General features: G+C 45.5%; 1 protein-coding gene across 1 annotated transcript in view; it reads left to right on the forward strand.

The window, feature by feature from the left end:
* Positions 1 to 18,106, forward strand: part of Il17rd (interleukin 17 receptor D) — a 65,457-nt gene extending 47,351 nt beyond the window's left edge. The window contains exons 6-13 of the mRNA XM_028754099.1: positions 2,102 to 2,146; positions 2,241 to 2,392; positions 4,001 to 4,066; positions 5,189 to 5,243; positions 5,733 to 5,843; positions 6,415 to 6,599; positions 10,361 to 11,303; positions 12,127 to 18,106. Of these exons, the coding sequence (XP_028609932.1) occupies positions 2,102 to 2,146; positions 2,241 to 2,392; positions 4,001 to 4,066; positions 5,189 to 5,243; positions 5,733 to 5,843; positions 6,415 to 6,599; positions 10,361 to 11,303; positions 12,127 to 12,239 (1,670 nt within the window). The 3' untranslated portion in view covers positions 12,240 to 18,106. The remainder of the gene's footprint in view (positions 1 to 2,101; positions 2,147 to 2,240; positions 2,393 to 4,000; positions 4,067 to 5,188; positions 5,244 to 5,732; positions 5,844 to 6,414; positions 6,600 to 10,360; positions 11,304 to 12,126) is intronic.
* The last annotated feature ends 2,302 nt before the right edge of the window (positions 18,107 to 20,408 follow it).

The raw sequence follows: 20,408 nt of genomic DNA on the forward strand, positions 1-20,408 counted from the left end.
TGTGTGTGTGTGTGTGTGTGTGTGTGTGTGTGTGTGTGTGTGTGTGTAGGCACTATGATGTGGAGATCAGAGGTTAATTGGGAAAGTTGGTCTTTTCCTTCTACCACGTGGGGCCTGGGGATGGAATTCAGATCATCAGGTCATCAGGCTTGGGGGTAGATGCTTTGACTTGGCAAGCTATTTCACCAGTCCAGCATTTGTTTTTTTGAGGATACTGTGATCACTCTTAACACATCAATGTATAAAAATCTGTGATGTTTGTTGGCTAGTGTGATTTTTGTAGGTTGGTTGTAGAGCACTTGCCTAGCTTCCATAGGGCCCTCTGATCTCTAGCATTCTACAAAAAGTTAGGAGGTGATTCAAACAAACCATCCAAAAACCAGCCCAGGAATAAAAAGTCTAAGTTGATTTTGAGGTAAACTATGAAGGTAAAACGGCGTAATGTCCTGAGTGTGGGCGGGATGAGTGAAAGCCTTGGCTAGCAGGGTGGTTCAGTGCACAGAGATCCACTTGCCAGCAAGCCTGACCACTTGAGTTCAATTTACAGTATCCATGTGGGAAAAGGGGAGACCCAACTCCCCAAAGATGTCCTCTGACATTTTGACTGCTGCATATCGGCTGTGGCACGCATATGCACCCACACATAAGATAAAACAAATATAATTTGAAAAAAGACATACCTGAGACCACTTACTTACTTCTGGAAAGTTTTACTAAAATTAACAACGTTTATTCAGGCTCTATTCTAAATGCTTTCTAAATATGAGTCCAGCCCATCTCTGTAGTAACCCTTTGAAGAAGTCCCCTCTCTCTGCTCCACATGCACATGCACAGAGAGGGCACAGGGCTTGGTGGGAAGCTGGGGTTTGAGCTCTAAAATCTCTGAAGTCCATACTACCAGCTACCAACCATGCTGGTCTTCCGGTTGTTTGCTTTTCTTGTCTATTCTGTACGTGGTTTCTCTTTCGTCACCCTGACTGGCAGCTTTTAAATATGGTGGCCAGTTACCATGAGACCTTCCTTCAATGACTTCCTCCTGATTATATTTCTTATCTGGAGTTCTTGGTCTTGGATGGCCAGCAGCCTCTAGGGATCCTCTTTGCTTATAACTGGACTCCTGTATTCCTCATCTTCTGTGAAATATTTGGTCTCAGCCCAATCTTGCACCCATGTTTCCTTTAGTCATTCTTAATGAGGTTGCTTTCTATGCTGAAAATTATTTTGTAAGTCTTAGTCTTATAATTAAAATGAGATTCATTAGGTCAGGACCATGTGGTTGTCCCATCTGTTGTTGCTTTCTGCATAATGGCCACATAGAAGATCCAAAGTATGTGTTTATGAAAAAATCCTGCCCAAAAAATAGTGTAATTTAGGATTAGAATTTCCTATTGGAATTCGTGTGTTTTGGAATAAGATGCACGATGGGCTGTATACTGGGAGTACAGGTATTTATGCACCACGTCAGTGCACTGTGGCTTTGGTGCCACCTTGGTTTTCTTGACAATATATGGACCCTTTTAGAAGTCTTTGACTTAGCAGTGTAGTGTGGCTACTGCTTGGCCTCTCTTGTAGTGTTACTGTGATGGAATATAGTTTCAAAGGCCCTGCTTCTGAGATATAATTTTCAGTGATAACAGACTACTGCTTAGTAACTATCTGTAGGGCCTACAAGAAGAGTTTAAATCAGAATGCCTGTGAAGCTTGAAACAATGTCTCAGTGGTTACCAGACCCACCCTAGAGCTCTCTGCATGTAGACATCCACAATAGTGCACACTGTGTGATGGAAACATGAATAGTTCCTTTGCCTTCAGAGCATTGAAACTGTTGCAATAGTCGACAAGCTTTAAAAGCCCGGTGACTTTACACAGCTTCCACTTATGTGGTATGAAGTACACCACCTTAATATTTGTATGTTGTTATCTTTTAAATGGTTATTAAGATACAACATAATTATGAGAATTATGGTTGAATTGATGTAATTTGTGTCTTCTCCAGCACATCAGACCCAGTGTATATCTTGTTCAGTTGTCACAGAAGGAAAGACATCAAACTGTCCTAAAACTAAAAAATACTCTTTTTTTTTTTTTTAAATCATAATAGCCTGTGACCTGTTGTTACAACCTGACAACTTGGCCTGTAAGCCCTGTAAGTACAGCTGTCTGTCTAGTCTCAAAGTGTTACCCTATAATGGTGTTGGGGCAACCTTTGGGTGCTTACTCTAGGCCCTTCCTCCTCACAGTCTGGAAGCCTCGAAACCTGAATATCACCCAGCACGGTTCCGACATGCAAGTGTCCTTCGACCATGCACCGCAGAACTTCGCCTTCCGTGGCTTCCATGTTCACTATAAGCTCAAGCACGAAGGCCCCTTCAGGCGGAGGACTTGCAGGCAGGTGAGCGACTGTGTGTCAAGAGCAAAAAAAAAAGTGATTTCAAAGTGATACTGGGTGGCACTGGGTGGCAGGAGTGAATGTAGGGCTACAGCAGTCAGTGGTCGTTTAAGAATGTCACTGGGTCTGTCTCTGGCTGACTCACCACTGTCCCTTGTCCCCTGTTATCTCCACCTTAGCTCTTCTGGGGTGGTATATCGCTAGAGGATCAAAAGCACAGATATTGGTAGTTTGTCTTCTGTTTTAAGCATCTCCAGGTGCTGTGTGGCAGGTAATCCCTGAACTTTGTGCTCTTCAGATCCTGACTGCTCATCAAACAACTTCCTTCCATTCATCCTTTATAGGTAGAGAACCTAGGGCTCTGGGAGGTCACTGGCTTCTTGGAGGTCATCATATAACTAAGAAGTAGAAAAAACAGGCCTTGAGCCAAGTTACTAGCAAATCAATGGCCCTGGATTTTTTTTATTTTTTAGTATGTATGTATGTATGTATGTATGTATGTATGTATGTATGTATAAATGAAAGGTCAGGGTTAAATAGAAACCTGGAAACGAACGTTGTGAACTGAGTGTGGTCAGAGCAATGGGAAAGGTTTTATGGAAGTTTTGGGACTGCCTCATGGCACTGCACGCTCTCTCTCTGTCCTGTGTGTGCCGGGTCCTGTCGTAGCCTTGCTCTCCTGCAGTCCTCCCCTTTACCACTGCACTTCTTGGACTATCTACTCAAGTTAAATGATGACAGATGAATGCAGACCAGTCCCAACTCATCCCTCCTAGCTGTAAACGGATTCGTATTGGTTTTTATTGTATAAACTATGCTCTGCCAAAGTTCTACATGAAAGTTCCACACTTCTTTCGTGCAAGACGGGGTCTCACTATGTAGCCTTGGTTGTACTCACAAGATAGCACAGGACCTGTGATGTACTCAGGCTGCCCTTGAACTCAGGCTTACCTCTGCTTCCTGAGTGATGGAGTTAAAGGCGTATACTACCATGATAGGCCCTGTTCTTTCTTAGATAGATAGATAGATAGATAGATAGATAGATAGATAGATAGAAGACAGACAGATTAAAAAATTGGTTTTTCTTAAAAAAGTTTTTAAACTAGTTTTATTTATTTTAGGATTATACATAATTTTTTTATGTGTATGAATGTTTTGCCTCTGTGTTACGTCTGCATCATATGCATGGAGTGCCTGCTAGAATCCAGAAGAGGATACGGTATCAGATCCCCTGGAATTAGCACTGCAGGTGGTTGTGAGCTGTCATGTCGATTCTAGGATCCTGACCCAAGGTCCTCTGCAAGAGCAGTAAGCTCTTAATCGACACGCCCTCTCTGCAACCCCTCCTCTCACCCTTTTTTAAAACAAGGGGTATTCTGGTTGATTTCTTTATTTTCAAATGATAAAGACGAGGCACTCCCAGCTAGGCACAAGCTATGGCAAGAGTCCTGAGCCTTTAATTCCATGAACTTCAAGTAACATGTGACAGATGATCCCATCACATCTGGAAGCGAGCTCAAACCAGCAGCAGGTCTCCTTCAACTTCAAGATGAAGAGGCCCGACACCTCTTCTACCACATGGGCCTTTGAGTTCCTGTTTGCTTTTTGTAGGACCAGAATACAGAGACAACCAGCTGCCTCCTCCAAAATCTTTCTCCAGGGGATTATGTCATTGAGGTATGTACAACTATAGATTGCCCTCTTGTTACTTCTACAGAGAGCAGCTCTCATGAAATTCTGAGTCTTTGGTTTATTGGTTTCAAGACTGAGTCTGGTGTAGCCCAGGCTAGTCTCAACCGTCCTATAGAGCTGAAGATAAGTTTGGAAGGCTCCTGTCTCCTGCCTCTACCTCCTGGGATTACAGATACTCACACTATGGTCTTTCCTTTTATGCAGACCCTGGGGATTTGAACTCAGGTCTTCAAGCTTGCATAACAAGTACTTGAATCCATGAAGCCATCTCCTCAACCTCATCTTTTTCTTTTTTAAAGAAAATTTTTTTTCTTAAGGAAGTTTATTTTCTTAAGAAAATAAATTTTATTTATTTATTTTGTGTATGTGAGTACATGAAGCTCTCTTCAGACATATCAGAAGAGGGCATTGGATCCATTACAAATGGTTGTGAGCTACCATGTGGTTACTGGGAATTGAACTCAGGACCTCTGGAAAAACAGCCAGTGCTCTTAACCAATGAGCTATCTTTCCAGCCCCAACCACTTAAAAAAAAAAAAAAAAAAGTTGATTTAAAATGTTAAACGGTGATACGGTCAAGGTGCAGCCACTGGCACTCACCCTGACAGCAGAGGATGCGGTCTTCCTTGAGGGCTGTCTTCATGAACTGGTAATAAGACTCCATGGGCTCTCAGCAGGCCCATGGGGTCTGAGGAGTCGGTGATGATCACGTCGAAATCTTGGTTCTGTTCATGAACTCAAAGCCATCTCTCACATGAAGAGTCAGCTTTGAGCTGGAGTAGCCCTCTGTGTCTGTCTGTCTCTGTGGCGTTCAGCCCCATGCCTATACCAGCTCTGTACAGCACGGCCTATGCCCTGTGACCCAACCAAAACAAAAAAAAGCAAAAACAAACGTGCGTTTATAACAAGCTCAGTCATGACCTGGAAATAAAAATAAAAAAATAAAATGTTAAACCATCACCATTATCCTCTCTTTGGCTCCCACACCCACTGTCTGGGGACAGAAAGATGAATGACATCACCAGTGTTCTACTTCCCTCGTAGATAGAATGTATAGGCGACGTGCTATCACTTTCAAAATATTAACACAGGCTCTCTGTTTTGTAGCTGGTAGACGACAGCAACACCACCAGGAAAGCGGCGCAATATGTGGTGAAGCCAGGTAAAGCTCTTGAGCTTGGATTTGACGTCACACCCTCAGAGCAGGCTTCTAGCATTTTCTGTGCTCCATAATTCATGGCTTACAAAACACCAGTCACCCCACCTCTTTAAACGATTATTCATCAAGGACGTTTCTGTGATGTTGTTGATGCCTGGAGGGTCAAAGCCCGCATGGCATCTACCACCTAGACTAGGCAACTGTCCTCAGAAGACAAGTACAGGGAGGGGCTTCCCTTCGCAGAGTTCCCAGCATATTCAGAGCTATTAGATTATTTTCTACAGCACTTTATAAAGAAACTGTTGACCCCTTTTATAGTAATGGCGGCTTATAATCTTGACAGCGGAGCTAGAGCATGGTGGTTGGGGACCCTGGAACCTACTAGTCAGCTTATGTTTTAAAAAACGAAAGTAGGAAAAGCTTTTTTTCCCCCTCTTCTGAACCTGTTCTGCTGCTTGAGTTTAAAAAAGCTTTCTCTTTGAAACCCCCCAGTGCAGTCTCCCTGGGCGGGACCCATCAGAGCTGTGGCCATCACCGTGCCTCTGGTTGTCATATCCGCGTTCGCAACGCTGTTCACGGTTATGTGCAGAAAGAAACAACAAGGTATTTCTCCGCCCGCTTTCCTCCTCCCTCTAATCCATGGCAGTGAGGCCCTTTGTCAAAACAAAACAAAAAAATAATGGTAAAAAGTCATTTTTGTTGTTGTTGTTTTGGTTTACTTTACCTTTGTAAATTATCCTTTAAAAAATTATTCTTCTTTCCCCAGCTAATGTTTAGTTTATCTGGTTGCCAGAGCCATCACTGGGTCCTTCACTGACCAAAGGGGCTGCTCCTCCATTTCTTGGCATGTCCAAGGGCAGTTTCAGATTAAATTTCTGATACACCACTACCGAAACCATGCAGTTTGAGGCTTATGCAGTCCAAAACCCGAGACTCCCTAGAAGGAGATGTCAGCTTCTCCTTTTGGTAAATTTACTTCTGAGACTTGGATCTCAAGTAGCTCAGACTGGCCTCCAACCTGCCAAGTAGTTGAAGATGACCACAAACTTCTGACCTTTCTGCATCCACCTCCCAAGTACTGGGATTTCATGTGTGAGAAACTGAGCCCTGGGTCATATGGAAAAAGACAAAGCTTTGTTTCTAGGTGTCAACCTTATCTTCTTTCCCAATTTAGAAAATATATATTCACATTTAGATGAAGAAAGCCCCGAGTCCTCCACATATGCTGCGGTTCTCCCCAGAGACAGACTCCGGCCTCGGCCCAAGGTCTTCCTCTGCTACTCCAGTAAAGATGGCCAGAATCACATGAACGTGGTCCAGTGTTTCGCCTACTTCCTGCAGGATTTCTGTGGCTGTGAGGTACAGAATCTAATTTCTTCTCTTACCCTGGGCAGGATGTATGTTCCATATTTCTCTTCAGTGCCATCTCTCCATTACTCTTCTCGGAACCTACTTTTGCCTAGTACCTTACTTTCCAAACCAAAGTCAGTCTTAGTTTGTCCTGTCTATCAGCAGCAGTAGAGGTTTCACCTGACACACTCATGCTTGAAACCTTTGAGTGGCACCCACACAGTAGGATGTTTTGTGAGTGCCCTGATGTGAGCGTGTGACCAGAGTGTGAGACTGTCATGTGACATCACAGGGAGTGCCTACAGGGTCAAGCCTCAGTGGGGCATCAGGAAGAGAACACAAATGAAGACAGCTTTTAGGAGTTTAGGCAATTCCCTAAAGGAGGTTTGCTGGGATTGGGAATGGAGGATGGGACCACCCCTGGAAGGGATCTTGGGGACCGGGAGGAACGTGTAACAGAGGGATGAGGTTGATTGGTATGAAGTCATAGAAACCAGTGAGAAGGCTAGAGAGAACTAGGAAGTAGGAGAGGGCTCCAGAATTTACAGAATGTTTGAATGTCCATGCTGGTTTCTTAACTTCTCCTCCTCCCCCTCCTCCTCTTCTTCATCCTTCTCCTTCCCTTCTTTCTTTCCCCCTCCTCTTCTTCTTCCTCTTCCTCCTCCTCCTCCTCTTCTTCCTCCTCCTCTTCCTCTTCCTCCTCCTCCTCTTCCTCCTCTTTCTCCTCCTCCTCTCTCTCCTCCTGCTCCTCCTCCTCTTGTTTTCTCACTCTGTAGCTCTCTAGCTATCCTGAAATTCAGGCTGGCCTCAAATCCATAGAGATCCACTGCCTCCCAAGTGCTGGGATTAAAGGTGTGTGCCCGTGTGTCCGACTTTCTTAGGTCTTCTTGAGTTAACTATCATCATGTAGCTTTTGCATAAACAATGACCCTTAATTTTTTTTTAATTTTTAATTTTTTTTGTTTTTGTTTTTGTTTGTTTTGTTTTTTGTTTTTCAAGACAGCATTTCTGTGTGTAGCCCTGGCTGTCCTGGAACTCACTCTGTAGACCAAGCTGGTCTAGAACTCAGAAATCCTTCTGTCTCTGCCTCCCAAGTGCTGGGATTAAAGACGCACGCCACCACTGCCTGGTGACACTTAATTTTTAGAGCGGAGTCTAAAAATTAAGCTATAGTTGAAGGCATACTGTTTGTTACAAATGCAAGTTACCTTATTTTTTAGTCCATTTGGTCCATTTCTTTGGTGATGCTGCCCTCTGGTGTTAATAAGATGTATTTAAAAGCTGGTGGGATTGCATCCTGTTGGGAAAGCCTTGAGTTTAGCAGATGAACAGCTGCTGAGAAACACTGCAGACTACAACTGTATCCAGTGGCGCCATGCAGTTCAGACAGCACAGACAGAGGTGGTGTATCTGTGCCCTGTTCTTTTGTACTTAGATGAAGCTGCACATGGTTTATGTTTGAAATAGCTATATCATCTATAGTACAGACTTACTCTGTGTAGCTTATAAAGCTTCTCTGTTCTGGGCTGGCCCATTTCTGATTATTTCTCAAGGATAAACTCCTCACAATGGAATTGCTTACTCAGAGATAGGAATATTCTTAAATATACTTATGTTTCATTTATTAAGATGAAATCAACTAGTATAGAGTTTTTTGTGGGTTTTTTTTGTGGTGGTTTTTATTTATAGATTTGTAGAACATTCCACATATGTTTAACAAACTACACGGGTCAAAAGATTAGTAGACACTATTTTTGTGTGATACAGAAACCTAGGCGCTACATATTTCAAACTACGCAGTTAGCGGCAACTGCAGATAGACTCAAAGCAGTGTACCATATCTTCTGAAGAATAGCAGGTAGATCATAATTCAAGGCAGTGTACCGTATAGACCATGACATGTTTCAAGGCAGAGGCCAAGAAGATTCTGTACTTTTCCACCACCTGGCCCCTCTTACCCCCTCCCCTTGTAAAACATGCTATAAAAAAGCATCTCATGTTCAAAAAAAAAATTAAAAAAAAATATCTGAACACTCCCCTGGGGGAAAAAAAATAAAAAATAAAGTATCACCCCTTGGGAAAAAAAAAAAAAAAACCAAACTACGCAGTTAGCTTGAATGTGTAGCATGGAGTTTTTAGTTAAGCTGCGTTGTGTTCCTGGAAGAGTGTGCACCTCAGCCACCCACCCAGAAACTCTTTGGATCCAGGAATGAAAGAGACACACATTAGCTTATTTTTGAAGTGACTTGGCCACTCAAAAGCTGGGCAGTTCTACTCCTCTGCTTGACTGTCATAGATTTCCCTCCTGTACTCCTGACTCAACACTCTCTACATCTCTGATCTACCTGTTCCTCCTGGGTGGCCCCCTAGTCTTTGCTGCCCACGGTACTCTGGGCAGTCTTTTTGGGGTCCACCTTCTCACCTATATTTCAGATGATGTTCCTTCTGCAGCTCTAAGTCTGATCCGTCTCCCTCCAAAACCTGACAATTTTCCTCTCTCTTCCTCTCTTCCTCATCCTAGCCCAAGCAAATCTGAGGTCCCGCCCCACCCCCTTACCCAGCCATTGGCTGCTGGCATCTTTATTTATCGATCAAAAACCAACTGGGGACATGAACCTTCAGTGTTTGGACAGGTTCCCAATTAAATCAAAGCATTAGAACCAATCCCTGACAATAATATTACCATGGATTAAAATATGAGTTAGTATTCTTTTCAGCAGATGGATAGGTGTTGGGGCTTTCTTCTCTTGGGTACCATTTTAGAACAGGAGGATTCAATCCTTCCAGAGTAGCCCTCTGCTGTATAATCTCTGTTTAGCTGTTAGGGATTATTTTTTGAGCTACAGGAGAAATGGTACCAATACAGTTGCCAAGGGATGCTGCTTACAGTATCAGATGAAAGCAGTTTGAAAGTGTAAAAATCCTTTGAGGGCATCAGGCATACTTGGATTTCTTTGTTTTATCAGCGATCCCACTACTCTCTTGACCCTCTTATCCCCAGACCCTGTGGTTCACAGGCCTTGTAGAGCTCTGACATTGTAGATCTCATGGAACCAAGAGAAAGGTGCAGCCCAGACAGGGTTAACCAGGAAACCTATACTGTAGCTGCAGAACAGTGGGCTAACCCTGGGTCTATGAACACGGTCACAGAGGTCCTCTTTCTTAGTCACATTCTGAATGTGACTCACCTGTCATTGTAGATGGCTCTGGCAGCAGGCCTAAGCTCCATATCCCAGTACAATATGGGGTCACTATCCACTTTCTCTCCTCAGAGCCATTTAGCCTGTGTCCAGTATCTTTCTGCTCCTTGCATCTGATAGTCATTCTCATCACACAGACCACTCACAGTTCCTTCCCATCATATCGTATGACATCTTCAAGCTGTCTCAGACAAGCTGCTGAAAATCCTGGCTCCTGGCTTCTCAACTGTAGGGCAGCAGTGGTCATGACTTTATGTGTTATCAAAATGATGTCATGGATAGCAACCACTTTCAGGAAGTCTGGTGTGTGGATGTGGTGTTGACTACAGAGCGTGTGTGTGTGTGTGTGTGTGTGTGTGTGTGTGTGTGTGTGTGTGTGTATGTGTATGTGTGTGCGCACATTTGCGCATACACACACCAGTATCCCAAAGCCTGTACGTATCCCTGCTAATAATGGCTGAAGGGCAGATTCTTGGACTTCATTGTTCTTGTTCCAGTTTGTTTTTTCTTTCTAGGCATTGGTTGGTATAAATGAATACCGAGGTGACTGACCTGTGGTGCTTTTTCCAGGTGGCTCTGGACCTGTGGGAAGATTTCAGCCTCTGCAGAGAGGGGCAGAGAGAATGGGTCATTCAGAAGATCCACGAGTCCCAGTTCATCATTGTCGTGTGCTCCAAAGGCATGAAGTACTTTGTCGATAAGAAGAACTACAGACACAAAGGAGGCAGTCTCAGTGCAGGGCAAGGAGAGCTCTTCCTAGTGGCCGTGGCAGCCATTGCCGAGAAGCTCCGTCAGGCCAAGCAGAGCTCCTCTGCGGCACTGAGCAAGTTCATTGCTGTCTACTTTGATTATTCCTGTGAAGGGGATGTCCCCTGTACCCTGGACCTGAGCACCAAATACAAGCTCATGGACAACCTTCCTGAGCTCTGTTCCCATCTACACTCAGGAGAGCAGGAGGAGCCGGGCCAGCACCCAGCACACAGCAGCAGAAGGAACTACTTCCGGAGCAAATCTGGCCGCTCCCTGTATGTTGCCATTTGCAACATGCACCAGTTTATTGATGAGGAACCTGACTGGTTCGAGAAGCAGTTTTTACCCTTCCAACGTCCCCCTGTGCGCTACCAGGAGCCAGTCCTGGAGAAATTTGACTCAGGGTTGGTTTTAAATGATGTCATAAGCAAACCAGGGCCAGAAAGTGACTTCTCTCTAAAAGTTGAGGCTTCTCTACTTGGGGCCACTGGGCCAGCTGACTCTTACTCATACCTGGAGAATCAGCATACAGGCCTGGACCAAGACACTGAGGCCCAGCCCACTTGTGATAGTGGCCCTGCCTTGCAGCCCCTATTGCATGCACTGAAAGCTGGTAGTCCCTCAGATATGCCACGGGACTCAGGCATATATGATTCCTCTGTGCCCTCATCAGAGCTGTCTCTGCCTCTGATGGAAGGACTCTCCCCTGATCAGATAGAGACATCTTCCCTGACTGAGAGTGTATCTTCCTCCTCTGCCCTAGGTAAGATGCATTAGGACTGGGCCCTTATTTTGTCTGTCTGTCTGTCTGTCTGTCTGTCTGTCTGTCTGTCTGTCTGTCTGCCTGACTGTCTGTCTGTCTTATCATCTGTCTATCATCTATTGGGTTGTTGTTGCTGTTTTGTTTGTTTTTTTGAGACAATTTTTTAAAAACTAAGTTTATTTTCTGTGTGCACACACACACACACACACACACACACACACACACACGGGAATGAGGGCTGGGTGTGGCATGTGCAGGCACATGCAGATCGAAGGATACTTTGTGGGAGTACATCCCCTCCCACCGTGTTACCCTGTTCCCACAGGTTAACCTCCGGTTGTCAGCTTGTGGGCAGTCTCCTAATTCGGAAAAGATTGGAGTACTAAATGCATGCACTGGGCAAGGGTCTGTGGGATTGTGTCCTCACTGGGAGCTGAGGTGTTTGCTGCCTTTATCCTTCCACTGCCGTTAAAGCCCAGATGTCTACCGAACCTGATGTTCACGAACACTGTATTCTTCTCAGTGCTAGCTTTACACAGTGTTCCAGGAAGGAGGGCTCTTCCCCAGAGAGCCTCAGGAATCCACTACACCTATAATTTCTTGGAGTCACATATGTAAAACTTTGGCTCTAAAGGAGGGATCTTTCTTCCTCTGTTAAGGGGACTAAATCCTGTTATGAGGATGAGAGTGTTATTCTGAGCTGGTTCTGGTGCCTGCCTCATTTGTACAACACGCAAGAGCGAATTCCAGCCATGTTGTGGCACTGGCGATCTGGATCAGTGACGTATTCTGATCGTGGCTCTGTCCTTTCTTCTCTCCTTAGGTGAGGAGGATCCCCCTGCTCTCCCTTCCAAGCTCCTTGCCTCTGGGATATCCAAAGGCGAACATGGTTGCCATAGCTACACTGATGAACTCCAAGCGGTTGCCCCTTCTTAAGGATACAAAGAATCTAAGCATCGCCACTTTAGCTGCTGTTCTCTCTGCCTCCCCAGCTCACCTCTGTGGTTGTGCAGCCTACTTGGAGCTGAGGGCTCACATGAGGATATCTGGAATGAAATTCTGGCTAGCACTCATCCGTTCTGCCCCAGCCTTCTAACGGATACTTAGCAAAGTCTCCAATTTCCCAAAAGCATATGGAACCCTGAAAGGCATGTCCATGAGATCTGACTGCAGCTGTCCCCGTGAGGCCAATCCTTGGATCAAAGCCTATTCTGGTTGGGTAGAGTGGAAACAGGTAAAGAGAAATAGGAAAGCACCCACACAGCCTGCTCTGGCTTTACTTGAACTCTGGCTACTTAAACTCAAAATGCTTTGTGGAAAAGCCCTCTAGGGCTTTTACAGCTACACACATCAAGTACTGTTAGGACCCAGGCTGTGCTGCAAGTGATGTTTCCATCCATTTTGATGTGGAACTTACACTGTCCTGAGTGTTACATAAACTTTGAGTCCAAGGTCCAGACAATGACTAAATATCATCCGGTAACTTTTTGTAAAACAACTCTCTCTATTGTTGGGGAGTCTATGGAGCAGACTGACTGTCTTGACTGTTCCACGTGAAATGGGTTGACTAATGTACAGATGTCAGAACCTGAGCCTTTTCCCTGCATTGAAGTAGCATCCTGTGGGAGCCACGGCCGTCTGTTTAGCTTCCCTGGGCCGCATTTACTGCCCTGTAGCTCGGGTGCTGACGGCTGGACATGGAGGACTGCTGTCCATTAACCCAGCTGGGCAGCAACATTATTTGAATTTGTGGTTTGTATTTCAGCTGGTGCTGTGTCTTGAATGTTAGAGGTCAGAGTCCACTAATACACGACCGTGTACGGGAGACAGTGGCCAGTTAGTCTACTGGTTTCGACAAGTGACAAACCTCCTTTTCAGAAGGCAGAAAGGAGGGGATTGTTACAAGAGTAAATGTTCTATTTTTATGAATGAGTCTTGTACAGAAATTCTGTTTCCAAAGGTAAAACATCTCTTCACATCCTGTATGTTAATTAGATGTATATAATGATGTGTCCGTCTCCTCTGTGGAATCCCCATCCCTCGCCCTGGTGCATTTGGTGAAATCATCCTTCTCCACTGTTATCATGGGTGCTGTTGGGTTTTGGCAGCCTATCTTTTCAGCATTCTGTCAGGAACTATTGATTTTTCCCATTCCTCCACCAGATTGGACCAACATTAAGGGGGTTGCTGAGAAAGATCTCAAGGTCAGGTGTGGAGGTGAGATGAGCCAGGGATTTTCCTTCTAGGCACCGTTTCAGTGGGGAGAGAAGGGAGCCCTCAGTTCCTGCGGAGAAGAAGAGGTTTGTGTGTATTTTGGATGAAAATGTCCTCCTCCCTGCTCCGCACAGGCAGCTGCCAGCTTCTCAGGAGAACGTGCTCCTGTGTTCTCTGGCAGAGCACAGAGCAGCTGCTCTGGGCAAGCTGTGTGCTGGTTTCACCGTAAAACCAGGCATCCCAGCAGAGGAGTTTGCACCATATTATCTCTGTGGAATCCAGACTGAGCAGACAGAGCTCCCACCTCCAAGCTCAGTCTTGGCATTCATTCTGTGAGGGAGATTGGTGGGCCTAAATCGCTAATGTATGACCGTTCCCTGGGAACATCATCAGAGAATTTTTTTTCTCTTTTTAAATTGAGGCCAAGAAATATTTTATGCCCCCCAAAGAGCCATTAGAAACCACATTTAGGATAGATATTCAGCTTTGCATATGGAATGTAGGGTCCCTGAGATGCCCAGGAGCAGCATGGGGCCTTGGGCTTAAGGCTTAGCATTAGCTGGATCCCAGGCCCAGGCAGAGAGCTTACTGCATGAATTCAGATGAGGAGACTGGAGGGAAGCCATGTGAGCCATCTAGCTTGCTAGTCTGAAAAAGTCAGGGTCAGGTGATGGCTTTGTTTGTATTTAGCAATTAGATGCTTTTATTTTGACATACAAGTGTTTCTGATCAAAAAAAGCCAGATTCTAACATGCCAGGCAACAAAACAACAGTAAGGTTGCTTAACCCAGAGTGAGCAGATAGTGGGGGGAGCCATATTATTAGCCAGCCCCTTTCCCATACACCTCATCATTGAGCCAGGAATGAGAATTGCCTTGCAGATTAAGGCAAGGTGCCAGTTCTGAACAGAGCTGCAGTCTTTGACTCCGAATTGCCCCGTGGAATAGAGGAAGGATCTGACAAGGCACAGACTTTTTGATGCTGTAGGGAAACAAGAGGTTGGGGCTGAGTGAATGGTTTGTGGGGAAGTAGACCATATCCACTGGAAGGGAAGCTGAGGGTGAGACCCTGGGGCTGGCGGGGAGGCCAGGGCACCAGGAAGCCAAGACAGTTGTTGACCTGTGTTTATGCATGTCCCACAGGCAGTTCTGATGCATCTGACTGGCTTAGAGATGAGTCAGAAACAAGTTCACCTGCCCTTGAAGCCCAGACTTACCGTGACATAGTGGTACATATTGCTAATTTTCTTGACAACCTTTAGTAGCAGGTCCTCTGACTTTTATGTAAGTAACTAAATAGGAAACTGCTCCCCCAAAAGTGTGGGATTGCAGGGTCACAGGAGCTTTTCAGAAGAAATAGGGGAGCTGTTTTATTCCTGGTGGTGAAATGTAACACCCTTGCTTCAGTAAGAAAGGGAAATAGGAAGTCCCTAGCTACCTCAACATGAGAGAACATTCTGCCTGCCGTTATTGGGAAGAGGCAGTGCCAACGTGAAGTTTTCTATCTTCCGTTGTTGGGGATGGCTGCTGGTAATGGGCAAAGTTTGTGTTTTCTGGGGCACTAGTATACCCAGGCATAAGGGAAACAGTAACATAGCGCCTTAAAGAGAGACAACAGGGCATGGCAGCGACTGGAGCAAACCAAAGCACCCTTGTCCAGCCTTCAGGAGTAGAGAACATTCCAGATGAATGTCTCCATGCAGTATTTCCTGGACTTCCTGGTTTTCAAGAAAAGCTGAGAATGTCTCATTTTGAAGCTGTTAATGTCTAGTGCTAGCAAGACAGCTCAGCGAGTAAAAGCGCTTCTGAAGCAAACCCAGACGATATAAGTTTAGTCCCTGGAACCCACAGTGGGAGGAGTGAAGTAACCCTGTCCTAAAAGTTGTGTTCTTTGTCTTCCTCATGCTGGCTGTGATGCTCACAGATTGTGTGTGTGTGTGTGCACATGCACACACATTTGTGTATCTGCATGTGTGTGTGCACGAGTGTGCAACACCAAAATCACATACAATAAAAAAAATAAGCTAAACATCACCAGTTAAACTTTGGAAACTACGAAGGTGAACCCAGGACCAACAGAACATGTAGATAGATCTAATTTTGCCCAGTGGCTGCCAGGTTGTGAATTCTTCTTTGTAAGATGTGAAATGAAAACCACTCACAGTAATTCATGTGTGTGGGGCCCCGGGAAAAGCTGTGCTAGCCCTATCCTTCAGACAAACTTGATGTCCTCCTGATTAATTTTGCTTCTTCTGACAGGATCTCCTGTAGCCCTTGCTAGCCTTGAACTCCTGATACTTCTCTCTCTGGTGTGCACCATGACCCACAGCCTCAATATGATTCTGAATACATTTTAAACATTTTGATAGTGTCTTTTATATTTCATAATATCTTGAGAGAAAGGCAGGTCAGCTGGTTTTTGTTGTTGGTGGTGGTGTTTTTTTGAGACAGGGTTTCTCTGTGTACCCCTAGCTGGCCTCAAACTCTGAGACACACCTGCCTCTGCCTCCCAAGTGTGGGATTAAAGGTGTGCACTGCCTCTGCTGCCACCACCATCATCCTACTGCTGTTAATTTCAAAGTCAGATCTATTGTCCTATATTAAAAAGCAGGTAACAGTTGCATTTAAAACCCCTAACTTTAGGGCCTTATTTATAGTTTAGTTCTAATTGTCGTCATGTTTTTATGTGTGTGGTAGAGTTCTGAGCTCATGCCAAGGTGTTATTAGGAGAATTTATTTGGGGACTCCAGCAAAGGCTCCCTCAGAGTGCCCTCACACTGGGCTTCGCCATCTTCCTTTCTCTGCAGTCTGGGACTGGCTCTTCTGGAGGAATGCTGTAAGAGGTGGAGAAATGCTTTTCTGTTGTTGAGATGGCAGGTGTCCCCATGTTGTTTTGCCACTCTTGTCACATCACCACCTTTCCAGACTCAAGGGGGAAAGTTGGCCAAAGAACTAGCTAGCTGTTAGAGGTTGGTTTGGTTCTGGTTTTAGAACATGGGGGGAAGGCTGAGCTCACCCAGCACGCTCCCTCCGCTCCCGAGACAGGCTGCACTTGAGTTGTTCCAGACACACGGCTGTGGCTGAGATGCTGGCTTCAGCGGAGGGATTCTGTAACCTCCCTGCTGATCAGATGGTCCTTTGTATGTCTTCCTTGCAGAAATTCAAACCAGCTTTCTTTTGTCTACAGCGTAGAGGAGAAAGAACAGCTGGTCACCTTCCCAGCATTGAAAACCGCAGTGAGGTCATCCCCTGGTGTTTTTTTTCCCCCAGTAGTAAATAATCCCACCCACTTAAGGTCTTTTACAGCTCTAGTGTTCTGGGGGCTTAATGATTTCCACCGTTCTCCTGCTTCTCGGCCTCACACTCAGTTTTGTTATCCGAGTGACACCCATGCCTTGTTCACGTGGGAGCCGCCTGACAGCCGTGCTCCAGTTAGGATTACAGGGAGATCTATGCGGGCCTGCTGCTCTCTCACCACATAAAAATATCGTGGCACTTAAAAAAATGTTATACCGCGTTCCCTCATTCAGAACTCCACTTGTCCTCTTGGTGGTAGTCCTTGCTCTTGTGGTTTATTCTCTCCACAGGCGAACAGCCGGTGCTTATTCCTGTCGTGTTCAGTGTCTTCTTAGTCTGAAGACACTCCTTGCCGCCAGCGCCTACCTTCTGAGTGGCAGCTACCCCACACTCCAACCTGGGGTTCCAGTTTTTACCTCTCTCTAGACTTGATCTTTATTTTGTGAATCGTATTCTTGTTTAAATGGCTCACACTTCACCAGAACCTCTGGCAAGGTGAGGCCAGAGGTTGCCAAGTGCCTCTTTCCCACTTGCCACCAGCAACAGGGACTAATTTCCAAACACCTTTGAATGCCTCGGAGGGCCTCTGGAGAATTTTGGCCAGTTGTCTTCTTTCCTGCCCCTTGGTTCACCCTTGATACTCACCTGGGAGCACAGATACCTGCGGGGCCTCGCCCTCCGTCTCCAGGGCTTTAGCTCTCAGCTGAGCAGGCATAGTGTTCCGATACAGTCAAGAGCCAGACAGAAGCAATCATCCTGACTGGATAGCTAATGTTTATATCACAGGGACTCTGGTAGGAAGAGGAGGAGCAGCGGCCCTGTGTGGCTACCATTAGATTATATTCGATGTGTTCATCTGTTATTTTTTTTTTTAAATCCATCTTTCTGTCAAAGAAGCATGTCAAGTTTGGACAGCAGCAAAAACCTCTGTATAAACTCAAAGTGGTCATTTTGAGAGTAGCTTCTGTTTTCCTGATCTGTTTAAAAACAAAAGTATTTTTTACTGTGGAAACTCCCATGTTAAGGAGGGGGGCCCCGCAGGCACAGTGAGGACTGATGCCGTTGTTCTGTTTTGTCTCTAAGTTTGTCCTTTTCTGGGATTTTTGATGGAATGGTAAGCACTGACAGCCTGTAGCACTGTGCCATATTTTTACATTGGCAATATTGGTGGTGTATTGTGGTATATTTGACTGTACAAACTCTGTAAATAGATGATAGTAAGTCATGGCTGACATTTGTAAGATGCTTTTGTACTTTAGAGTTTTCTACATCAAATAAAGTGTTTTCTTGTAAGCCTGTGTGTGTGGCTCCTTACTTTAGAACATCTGTCCTGTTTCCTTCCTAGCCTACACTCCTGGCTGATGGCTGAGGAGTCTGCCTCAGACTGAGAAGGTAAGGAGGAGGGCTTGCATCTGTACCTTGTTCTTCAGGGTGACTTTTTGGAGCTCATCACTTCTGGGTCAGTTCCCAGCTCTGCCTGCAGGTATTATGACCCCGTGATTAGGAAACCCTGGTCCCCAGATTCTATAGAATGGGCCCGAACCCCTGCTTTGGGGGCTGGTGACTTCAACTGAGCTCCTGCACCTGAAAGTGTAAAGCGCACCTGAAAGTGCCAGGTATCCAGAAGAGGGCAATGGCTGACGGTAGCAAGGAGACAGGCTATAAGCCTCTGCCCACTACCTAAAAAGGAGATGGTCAAAATTTGGGGTCTTGGGAATGTCAAAAATTGGCAGAGCCCACCTTACTGCTCAGGGTTAGCCAGCCAGGTAAATGTAGACAGGAAGTTGGGTTGAGAAAGGCAGAAAGCTTCCTAATGAAGTGAAGGAAGAGGAAGTCAGCAGGTGATTTCTGGAAGGTGTTTGTGTCTGTTGTTACCTCCACCTGACACCAGAGGAGCCTCCAACAATCGTCCTCAGTGTTGGTTCCCTGGACCAAGGGATTGAGACGCCATCACATCCGGTTCATAGGTCACAGGTTTCTCATTATTAAAGGGCAGAAAGAACCTTTGGTAGTAATTGGAGTGACTGTTCTTAACTGAATGTGGATATTAGGAATAAATCTTGTTCTCTTGCTCATCTTTTTGCCTGGGTAGACACGTTTCTGGACTTCTGCCGTGAGGGTTCCAGTGGTCAAATAGCCATCGTCAACCCCAGACATTCACAAAAGCAGGGGTTTGTGGGGATCAGAGAAAGCTGTGAATGAGTGTGTAAGGAGTGGATGAGGCCCTGAGGTAATGTTTGTGTTGTCATGGATACAATGGCCTGGCAAAGCCTTCCCTTGGTTTGTGTGGGATGCTGACTGTGCAGAAATGCTGCTGGAAGCTTCTTCCCGGGTTGTTTACGACCTGAGACAGCACCCCTGCAGAGAGAGACTCTCCTACAGAGATTGGCCAAACCTTTTTATTCAGATCTACATGGTATACCAGCTCCTGCTGTACTCAATAAACCTGCCTCCCAGATTCACATGTATAATAAACACTTTTATGTTTTCCTGAGTGCTCAGTCTACCTGATCCCAGCTTTTTCTTTTTTCTTTTTAAAGATTTATTTATTTATTTTGTGAATACATTGAGGCTGTCATTAGACACACCAGAAGAGGGCATCGGGTTCCATTGCAGATAGTTGTGAGCCATCATGTAGTTGCTAGGAATTGAACTCAGGACCTCTGGAAGATCAACGAGTGCTCTTAACCTCTGTGTCTCGGTTCTCTATTGCCTGTTACCCCAGGTAAGTTGGTCCCTAAGCTGTGCAGGTCTTAGAAGGATTAGCAGTACTCTAGGATGAGATGGCCGAGTGCCATCTTTCCCACTGTTGTGCCATATGCCAGGAAGTGGCTAGATAATGGCATCCAGCCAAACTGAGCCCGGGCCAAGAGGAACTTGGAGTCTAGGAAGGTAGGGGCATGCCTAGCCTTGAACGCAAGTGAAGGCAGGTTCTGCCTTTAGTTTTAACTCCTGAGGGTCAAGGCACATAAATATCCTCTACACTGGGTGAAATTGCAAGTGAGTGATGAGGTTTTGCTATTAGCATTGGGAGTGTTGTGATTAAGGCTTTGGCTGGCTGAGCTCAGAGCTCAATCTGCTGGCAGCTTTCTGACTCTAGGTAGGTGACTTGCCCTGTTTAGGCTTTAGTTTCGTTATCTGGGAAGCCAAGCAAGGCTGTTTTGAGGTTTGAATGTAAGTGATTCTGGACATTTAACCTGACACACAGTGTCTGTGGATGTGTGGTCACCAGGGGGCAGGGCAGGTCTGGTAAACTGAGGTTTTCTTCCAAAGCCTTCCTCAGCCATGGCCTGGCCTATAACCAAAGCAGAACCTCTTGGATGTCTCAGGGTAGAAGGGCAGCTAGAAATGGCCCTTGGGGGGAGATGGTCACTTAATTAGATGAAACTCCTATTTGAAACCAGTGGTGTTGGGGTGAATACCTATGTTCATACATAGCTCTTGGCTATGTAAGGGGAATAGACCATTCTCTGTTTTCCCTTCTCAACAACAGACACTTTCTAGGTTCCTTTCCTTTCTTTTTCTTTCCCTTCCTTTCCCTTCCTTCTTCCTTCCTTCCTTCCTCCCTCCCTCCCTCCCTCCCTCCCTCTCCCTC

The sequence above is a fragment of the Grammomys surdaster genome, unplaced genomic scaffold, assembly GCF_004785775.1.
Source record: "Grammomys surdaster isolate TR1022 unplaced genomic scaffold, NIH_TR_1.0 125979, whole genome shotgun sequence".
Classification (NCBI taxonomy): domain Eukaryota; kingdom Metazoa; phylum Chordata; class Mammalia; order Rodentia; family Muridae; genus Grammomys; species Grammomys surdaster.